Source organism: Chionomys nivalis, chromosome 12, assembly GCF_950005125.1.
Source record: "Chionomys nivalis chromosome 12, mChiNiv1.1, whole genome shotgun sequence".
Classification (NCBI taxonomy): domain Eukaryota; kingdom Metazoa; phylum Chordata; class Mammalia; order Rodentia; family Cricetidae; genus Chionomys; species Chionomys nivalis.
In genome coordinates, this window is record NC_080097.1 from 71587833 (window position 1) to 71597567 (window position 9735).

At 49.5% G+C, this 9735-nt stretch overlaps 1 protein-coding gene across 18 annotated transcripts in view; it reads left to right on the forward strand.

Moving 5' to 3' along the window:
• Camk2g (calcium/calmodulin dependent protein kinase II gamma) overlaps positions 1 to 9726 on the forward strand; it is a 58749-nt gene extending 49023 nt beyond the window's left edge. For 8 of the 18 annotated variants that reach the window (XM_057785756.1, XM_057785758.1, XM_057785759.1 and 5 more), the window contains 6 exons: positions 2043 to 2091; positions 3284 to 3397; positions 5384 to 5459; positions 5795 to 5889; positions 7189 to 7433; positions 7810 to 9726. In XM_057785756.1, the coding sequence (XP_057641739.1) occupies positions 2043 to 2091; positions 3284 to 3397; positions 5384 to 5459; positions 5795 to 5889; positions 7189 to 7421 (567 nt within the window). In that variant the 3' untranslated portion in view covers positions 7422 to 7433; positions 7810 to 9726. Of the gene's footprint in view, positions 1 to 2042; positions 2092 to 3283; positions 3398 to 5383; positions 5460 to 5794; positions 5898 to 7188; positions 7434 to 7809 lie in introns of those variants that run through there. The other 10 variants (XM_057785762.1, XM_057785767.1, XM_057785764.1 and 7 more) reach the window with 3 other exon arrangements.
• The last annotated feature ends 9 nt before the right edge of the window (positions 9727 to 9735 follow it).

The window sequence follows — 9735 nt, forward strand, 5'->3', positions numbered from 1 at the left end:
GCTGTGAATCTGGGCTTCAGACCTCAGAGAGGTCGCTTCACCACTCTGTACCACAGCTTTCTTGTTTGCAAGTGACGGACAGTAGTAAACTCCGTGAGTTAGGAAGTGATGGGACTGGAGAGATGGCTCAGCAGTTAAGAGTACTGCTGCTGTTCCAGAGGACCGGGGTTCAATTCCCAGCACCCACATGGCAGCTCACAGCTGTCTGTAACTCTAGTTCCAGGGGATCCGACATCTTCATACAGGCAAAGCACCAATGAACATAAATAAAAATAATAATAAAGTATAGTGGATATTAAAGAAAAAGAAGTAGTTTAGTGAGAGCAGGCAGTGGTGGCGCACACCTTTAATCCCAGCACTCAGGAGGCAGAGGCAGGAGGATCTCTGGGAGTTTGAGGCCAGCCTGATCTATAGAGTGAGTTCCAGGATAGCGAAGGTTACACAGAGAAACCCTGTCTCAAAATACAAACAAACAAGAAAGTGAGAAGGAATGGATGGATGAAAGAATAAGTAGAAGTTTAGTGAGAAGAATTGTTAGAAGGAAGAAAAGAGCCGAGGCTCTGGAGAAAACTTGGATAAGTACTTACTGAGCAAGTATGAAAACTGGAGTTCGGATCACCAGAACCCACATAAAACAAACTGCAGATGGTGCACACTTGTAGACCCAGCACGTAGGAGGCACAGGACCTCCCAGACAATCCGGAAAGTTCTGGGTACAGCCAGAGACAACATGCATGCACACCGTCCACAGCAAACATGCACTCACACCCATGCGTACATGCACACTGTCCACAGCAAACATGCACTCACACCCATGCGTACATGCACACCGTCCACAGCAAACATGCACTCACACCCATGCGTACATGCACACCGTCCACAGCAAACATGCACTCACACCCATGCGTACATGCACACCGTCCACAGCAAACATGCACTCACACCCATGCGTACATGTACACTGTACACAACAAACATGCACTCACACCCATGCGTACATGCACACATACACACCCCAAGAATGTAGTCAGACTGTACAGTATTCTCTGTATTGTAACCTCCCACCCCCGCAGTTTTAGTACCATTGTTGACTACCATGACTCTGCTGTATAGAGAGGACAAAATAAATTTCCATTTTGGGGGGAGGGGTAGACCTACTAGATAACATACCAACAATCAAATAAAATCCAGTAGTGATAAGTTCTCAGAAGAAAGTGGCACAAAGTAAAGAGAGTGAACATGGCCTTTAATGAAATGGTCAGAGAATGGCCTCGCGGTGGGGCTGTCTGAGCTAGAAATGAAACATCAGTGGGAAGGAGGCAGACAGGCTGCCAGGCGGAGGGAAGGCCTGGGTAATGCCGGAAAGAACCAAGCAGCTGAGCTTAGTGAGCAAAGGCCTAAGGAGTAAGAGAGTCAAGAAGTTAGAGAGGTAGGCAGGGTTCTCAGTATGGTTTATTTGTTTCAACACAGGGTCTCACTGTGTAGCTCCAGCTGTCCTGAAACTCAGTATTGTAGACCAGGCTGGCCTTACTTGACAGAGATCCACCTGCCTCTGCCTCCCATGTGCTGGGATTAAACGTGTGCATCACTGTGTCTGGCCGCATGATTTACATTTATTCCAGCAGCAAAGAGAAGCTACTGGTAGTTTTTATCAGAGGAAGATAAAATTTGGCTGTATTTTGTAAGTTCATCATAGATAAGAACTCTAAGGGGAAGGCCAGAGTGGCAGGAAGGGAGCTGGAGGCTGCAGCAGTGATACTCCGACAGATGGTAGCTCGCTGTGCATCTGTAGAGAAGTAAGATTCGAGGAAGAGAAGAATGAAGAATGGTCCAAGCTGTAGCGTGAGTGATTAGGTAGTGCCTTTTCCTGACATGAAAGCCTAGGAAGGACTTTGGAACCTAAAGAGTTTTCTGAACAAGGAGCAAAGATGGAAGGCAGGAGCCTCGCAGGTTCTTCTGGGCATCTCTTGTAGGAACCTGTTCGTTCTTTTTCCTCCAAGCGTCCAAGGACTAATCATATACATGTTCTCTTTGGACCGCAGGGCTCCACAGAGAGCTGCAATACCACTACAGAAGATGAAGACCTTAAAGGTAGGTGCTGTCCCTTGGAGGGGAAGGGCCCCCAACTGTGACCCAGGTACTTCAGTGTTGATGGGACATCGGTCTTTTCTGTCCCTGGAACTGGGATTGGTGCCTCCTTACACTATAGGGGGCTTGACCTAAAAACTACATTCCATGCACTGAGACATGAGGTCCCCATCTGGTGTTAGTGACCAAGCAAAAAGGGCTTCTCCTTTTTTACCAAAGTCTAGAATAGCCAGATTAGCTGTCTTTAGGACCAGTGTTTAGAAGCTATTCCTGTTGTTGATAATAATGTAGCATCTCAGAGCAGAGGCGTCTGCAGAAATCAGTCCTGGTTTTCCTAAGACCCAAGGTAATTCTCTGGATGTAGAACTTCAAGTTTTAAAATGAAGACAAGGGGTTGTGGTACAAATCAGTGGTAGAACACTTGCCTGGCCCAGCACCTCTCCCCTCAAAAAGAGAAAGGAACAAGAAGCAACAAAAAGCACCAAGGACAGCCCCAGACTGGCTGGGGTGAGTTTCCACTCTGGTCCTGAGTTCTGACCAGTAGTTACAGAATTAGAGCTGTTCTGGTCTGAAGCTGCATGCAGCTGCTTTTGTGGGCCTGTGATGATCACTAGCCTAAACTTGAAGCTGACCCGAATGCCAGAGCTATAAGGAACATGGAGGCCTGACCAGTGGAAATCTTCCTGCTCTTTGGGTTGGCCTCATAGAACTTGTGCCTTTAGTTTCTATAAGTGACCTCCTGCCGGGCCATCAGAAAAGATAGGATGTGGGGCAGGACCCTATCGGAGAGAATCAAACACACTGAAAGTGTGTACATATAAGTTGGTACGCTGCTGGGAGTGAGGTCAGATCAGTTCGACTCTGACAGAGTAAGAGTATCGTCTCTGCTGGCCTCATGGCCTAGCCCCTCTTGAATGTCTTCTAGAAGCAGGGGACCTTGTATAGGATGTTTTAAGGCTCCTTTGGAAGCTGCAGGCTTAGGTCTATGCACCTTTGCAGTGTTCCCAGCTGGGAAGCCTCTCTGGCAGAGGCAGCTGAGTGGGATGTGGTCCAGTGCCCACAGCAGCCCCAGGTATCACCTTGCCCCGGCTCTGCAGTGCCAGTGGCTTGGGTCCTGTTCGGCTTGCTCGCTCACCTGCCTTATTCTGTTTGTTTTGGCTGCTCTGCCTTGCCCTGCCCTGCCCTGGCTGGCTAGCTGCCCCGCTCCGCACTGGGAATGGCAGCTTGGTGCCCGAAGGACGGAGCCCCCGGGACAGAACAGCCCCCTCTGCAGGCATGCAGCCCCAGCCTTCTCTCTGCTCCTCAGCCAGTAAGTGTGAGGGAGGCACATTCTGGCTTCCAACTCCCTGGCTCTTCCTGAAGCCCCTCAGGGATTTCCCCAAGAGCTGGTCAGCCTAGGCCAGCTACCTGTTAGTCAGCTTTAGGGGTATGGCGTCTGCCAGAGCCGGGGGCCTGATGGAGGCCTAGTCCCCAGCAGGTCTGAGTTTGGAGCCCAGAGAAGGGTGGGTGGGAAAACATGGTGTGGAAATGGGAAGTAGAAAGCCACTGGGATGTGTGGCAGGCCTTGATTTGGCAACAGCTGGGAAAAACCTTGAGAAGTCAAGTCCATGAGGGTGGGAATAAGAGCGGTGGTGCATAGCGACCTAGGGATTGTCTTGGGTTTAGCATTTCTTGAGACTCAGCCATATTCGGAACATGGGCTCTGAATGAGACAGATGTGATTTTGAATCTTAACTAAGTGTGATGCTACACAATTAGAATCCTAGCATTGAATTCAAGGCCAACCTAGCTACACTATGAGACCCCGTCTCAAAAAGAAGCATAGATTCCAGCTACGCTACCTTCAAAAGTCTGTGAAGTGTGTGAGCTGCCTAGAGATTGAGTTTCCTTATCTGCCAAGTGGGGGTTGCTGAGGGGTCCCCACCTCACCACAGAGGTAGCTGGCAGGACTCCTGAGATTCATGCTTATGTCTGCAGTTCTGTCTGTGTTAAAGGACGCCTGTCTTGGTCTCTTCGCCCCACACCGTACCCTTAAGGAGTTTCTAAATCCAGTCTTCTTCACCCACGAGGACCCTAGTCGGGTCCTCGCAAGAGATTTGATGGGACCCAGAGGAAAGTGTTATGTGGGACATACCTGCCTGCTTCTCCAAAGAGAGAATGGAGCTGATTGGCTCCCATAAAGCCTCTGCTGCTCACTCAGGGCTGCCCACCTATCAGTGGTCTGTGGAGTCCCTCCTGGCTGCACATTCAGCTATGCCATTCCCTTCCAAATACTCCCCTTGGCTGTGCTGGCCCAGCTGTGCCCAGCTGTGCCATGCTGGGACTGTTCTAATGCTCGCATTTGTCTGTCTTGCAGCCTCTTGCGCCTGTGAGGAAAGGCTTGTGGCCTGGACCAGCCTGGGGCTCCAGTTACAGTCAGGGTTAGCCTGATCTCAGTCCAAGCTCGCCCTTACGCTAGAGACACCCCCTGCTAATAGTGGCTCTGTCTGTAAGTGAGCTACCCCAGAGAGCAGGGTATCACCATGTGCCCCTTGGGTAGGGAAGGAGGGCACCAAACTGCCTGCCTCCCAGTCTTGTGTTGGTCTTCCATAGGTGTAGTTCTCTAGTTTTTCTGAAGCTTAGCCAAGGGCAGTGTAGCCATCTCTCACGTGAGAAGCTGTCAAAGGTTTTCACAGGTCTGAGATCCTTTATCCCAGGAAATCCCTGTGGAGACAGTGGTGTAAAGAGAGCTAAGCATCCACCCACACTCTGTTCATCCTTTTGGAACTTCATCTCTAGCTCGATTTTTCTCTCAGGCAGGGTCCAAGGCTAAGTTCTGGACTGCTGAGTAAGGGCTACAAGGGAGTAGTGACTGTGACCTGACTGAGCCCCTGGTGAGAGAAGGAAGTAGTTAGAGGCAGAGAACAGCCGTACCTAGAGCTGCTTCTCAGAGAGCCTAAGCCCGCTAAAGATGGAATGCACAGACTCTTAACTAGAGGGTTCACGACATTACAGGCTCCTCAGCTGTTAAAAACAAGTTGTTTACTGCAACATGGTTGTTGATAAAGAAGGTGGCAAAGGCCACAGATTCATAACTACTGGATGGGCTTAGAAAGGAGGTAGTCCTTGGTTCTGCAGATGCCAAAAAGGACGAGGTGAAGGGTGGGCTTGTTCCTCTTGCACAGGGCATTAAAAGACAGGAGGAGGATGTCTTTGACAAAGAGGCCATAAGGGATCCCTGAAGGACGGAGGAGGGCTCTCTTGTCCCTTGGGAAGTTGCCCAACAGGTAAATTAGTGGATTTTTCTCCCTAACAGTGCGAAAACAGGAGATTATTAAGATCACAGAACAACTGATCGAAGCCATCAACAATGGAGACTTTGAGGCCTACACGTGAGTAAAGACCCATTGTCCTGAGGTCGATCGTCTCCCAAGTCTGCCTCTATTTTCCAAAAAGTGTCTGTGTTCCTGGGAACAGGGCCATATCTGAGCCCTAAGCCCATAGGACCCCCACAGCCGAGCCTGCCCTATTATCCTGACATGGGAGAAAAAGCAGGACAGCTGAGTGGCTCTGCAAGGCTAACCCTGAGGAGTGTTGTCTTGTCTGGTGTAGCCACTAGCTAACCTTCTGTGGGACAGACACACTGATGAAAAAGGCACATAATTCCCATTGAGGCCTGACAGGCTGTTTTTGCCCCCCATCCCACCCCTGGCCCTCTTTTCTGCAGGAAGATTTGTGACCCGGGCCTCACTTCCTTTGAGCCAGAAGCCCTTGGTAACCTCGTGGAGGGGATGGATTTCCATAAGTTTTACTTTGAGAATCGTGAGTGGGTTCGTGCTGCTGATATACTCCTGCCTGCCCCTCTGTCCCCGCCTCTGTCCCTACCCACCCTTTCCCCTAGTTACCCATCTTTACCTTATCTGGCCTTCCTGCTGCATCCTGCTGGGTATGCTCCCTGTGTCCTGCAACTGTATCAAGGCCCTGTTGATCGTCACCATTAGGGTCGTTGTATTCCTCTAAGCATCACTTTTCTCCGAGACAGACTATAAACCCTTCAAGATTAAGTCAAGATGATCTCAGCAAGTAATGATGAGAGGTCTCTGTCTGCAGGGCTCACAGTAAAGGGAGTAAAAGCAGGACAAAACTGTATAAGCAAGTAACAAAGCACTAATGGTGATTTGTGAGGTCAGAAGCTGGGCTACCCTGGACACTGCGGGAGCCAGGCATCTGGATGGGAGAGATTTATAGTCTGAACAGTTGCCAGAGGTCCCAGAACTGAATCATCACACCCTCCATCTCTTTCTCTACTTTCCAAGACCCTAGGCGGCTCTTATTCTACCCTGAGTGTTACATTGTAGCTGTTTTCCTCACTGACTCCCCTTGTGTGATTTCTCCACACCTTAGCTGCCTGCCTAGTGCCCTAGCTATCTAAGCCAGAAGCAGTGTTTATATTGGTTCCAAGGAAAGGGCTCTTGCAGCTTCTATAGCACTGGAATGAACTTAAGCAAGTCTGAATGGAAACATCACCATAAGCACACCGTATGCTGATAATGGTAGTCCAGCTCCCTTTGCTTTTCTAAACCCAGAGAACCCTGGAAGTTTGGGGGAGATCCTGAACTGGGTACTTTAGGGATTTTAAACTTTGATATGCCTTTTCTTTTTAAGTCACAAAATGACTTTGAATGTATTGCTTTCATGATTTTTCTCTTCAGCCTTAGATGGGGCAAAGCGAGCATAGAACTTTTAAACATGAGCCTAACCGAGTAGAAAACCACAGGCTTTTATTAGAGCCTTATGGTCCTGAGTTTAAATATTTTCTTTGATTTGAGTCTTTTTCCTTATAGTAAAGAAAATAATAGCAGTGAACCAATCCATGTCTTGCATGTAAAGCCTCAGCACACTACCTAATGAAAAGAGGAGTTGCTATTGTCACTACCCACGTTTCTCTTCCTTTCGGATGAAACTGATATTGTGAGGGATCTTGGCCTCTGGGGGCGATGAGGGGGGCACTTGGGGATTCTAGGAATGGCTCTAGAATAAAGAAGGTGCAGCCTGGCAGGAATATGCGAGTGCCCAAGCCTTACGCCTACTACCTCCACTTCCCTGCCCTGCCCCCTGCAGTCCTGTCCAAGAACAGCAAGCCCATCCATACCACCATCCTAAACCCGCACGTCCACGTGATTGGGGAGGACGCAGCTTGCATCGCCTATATCCGGCTCACCCAGTACATCGACGGGCAGGGTCGACCTCGCACCAGCCAGTCGGAGGAGACCCGGGTGTGGCACCGCCGAGACGGCAAGTGGCTCAATGTTCACTATCACTGCTCAGGGGCCCCTGCCGCACCACTGCAGTGAGCTCAGCCACAGGTACACCTGGTGGGGAGAAGGGACTGGGCAGGGGAGGGGTGGCAAAGACTGGGCTTTGCTCTGTAACCAGACAGACCCCAAACTTGGTGTATGCAGTCTTCCTCTTGCTAGCCTCAGTCTCTTTAGTTATCAACAGAGGGAGAAAGTGGTACCTACCTCCGGTCCATGATGAATTAATTGTGAAGATCAAGTACGATACTATACATAAAGCACGTAAAACACTCAAATGGGAGGCAATGCTGTAAAGCAAATACCGGCTTCTCCCTTCTTTGCTTGTTCAAGTGGATTTAGCCATGTGTGTATTGTACCAAAATCCCAGGGATTTTATCTGTGGTCTCATCGTCTTCTGTTCTGCTGCCACCTTCTGTTTTAACAGGGGCATCAGGAGATTCCAGCTGGAGGTTGAACCTTCGCAGCCAGTGACTCTGGGGGGCCTGAGTGACAGCGGCAGTCCTGTTCGTTTGAGGTTTAAAACAATTCAGTTACAAAGCGGCAGCAGCCAATGCACGCCCCTGCATGCAGCCCTCCCGCCCGCCCTTCGTGTCTGTCTCTGCTGTACCGAGGTGTTTTTTACATTTAAGAAAAAAAGATTGTTTAAAAAAAATGGGATTCATACCGTGATGCATTTTAAAACAACTGATAGCCCTTGGGCTTGCAAAAAGGCAAGAGTTTGTGTGACTCATCCAGGCATGGACAGTGGGCTCACCCACCAGCTTTGAAGAGGTGAGCTTGGACTCAGGCCCCCCGTGGACTCAGGGGGACCAGGCAAGGGCTCTTGACAGAGCTTTGGAAGCCATGGTGTGGTTGCAGCCCCAGAGGTGTTCTGATTGCCGCAGGTGTAGAAGTGGACTTCTTCAGAACATGCATCGACACCTAGAAGGAGATGGAAGAAATGCCGTGGCTATCAGACCTACTTGGGAGAGAATGCAGCGCTCCCAGCCCATCTGCTGTGGAGGCAGCTGAGAACCAGTGGCCTTAGGACTGGAGGCCTGGACTTTGCTGTGCTGTTCGAGTTAATGTAGGCAGAAAGAGAATTGGTGCTGCAAAAGTGTATCCGCCATGAAGCTGATGAGAAACCTCGTGTTAGTCTGACATGCACTCACTCATCCATTTCTCTTGGATGCACAATGCACGTGGGCCCTGACGCCAAGGCCTGGTTTCTGTGGATGGGAAGGGGTTGCTACTTTGCTTCCTGTTGGTTTTCCTAACTTAGCAAGGAGAGATGTAGACCTTGGCCAGGGCTCCTTTTGCCACTTTCGGCAGTTCTATTTCTGTGCTGATCTGGACCATCTTTGTCTTGCATTTTCATGGTGGTCCCCATGCTGACCCTCATCTGGACCTGGGCCCTCTGCCAAGTGCCCCTGTGGGATGGGAGGAGTGAGGCAGTGGGATAAGAGTTGGTTGTTTCTATGCATTCTGGCTGCCCTCCTGGCTGCTTCCCATGCTGCACGTCCAGCTCTCTCCGTGTTTGAGTTTGAACTGACTGCTTGAGTGAGGAGTGTCCTCTTTAAAGAGGCCTCTTGACTGACCAACTGAAGTATAGACTTTCTGCTGGACAATCTGCATGGGCATCACCCCCTCACCTGCATGTACCCAGAAAAGGGGTCCAGAGCCAAGGCTTCTACATTCATTGTCCCTCTGTGCTCAAGGAGTTCCATTCCAGGAAGAAAAGATCTGTACCCTAAGCAGATTAACAGAAGATAAAGGAGGAGCAGTTGGCCTGGTCTTGGTTCCCCCATCAAACAACTGCATAGTATCTGCATTGGGGGAGGGGAGAGTGGATTTCAGGAGACACAGGAGCTGGGAAAGAACCACAGGCTTTGAAACCAGCTGAGAGGAGAACAAATTCATGGGTGCTGGTGCTTGAATTTGCCAGGCTCCTCAAGCACCTTCTGCATGCCTCAGACCCTGGACCCTAGTCCCTTCCTGCCCTGCAGCCTGCGTGCCAGCCCACAGATACTTCACCACAGGGTTTGGTTTTGCTGGCTTGAAGACAACAAATGGTCTTAGAGCTCATTGAGACCCATAGCTTCATACGGCTGCTCCAGCCCCACTCCTTAGCATTCTTACTCCACTTCTGGGGCTAATGTCAGCATCTATAGACTATTAATAGACTATTAAAAAAACAAACCACCTTTTAAACAGGAAATGGAAGGCATTTGATGCAGAACTTTTGCATGATGACTTAGAAATAATTTAAAAATTAGTGTTTGTTCTGAATGTTGGTAGTCCCTTCATAGCTTTGTTACAATGAAACCTTGAAGATATTTAATAAAATAACCTTTAAACAGTCCACTGTGTT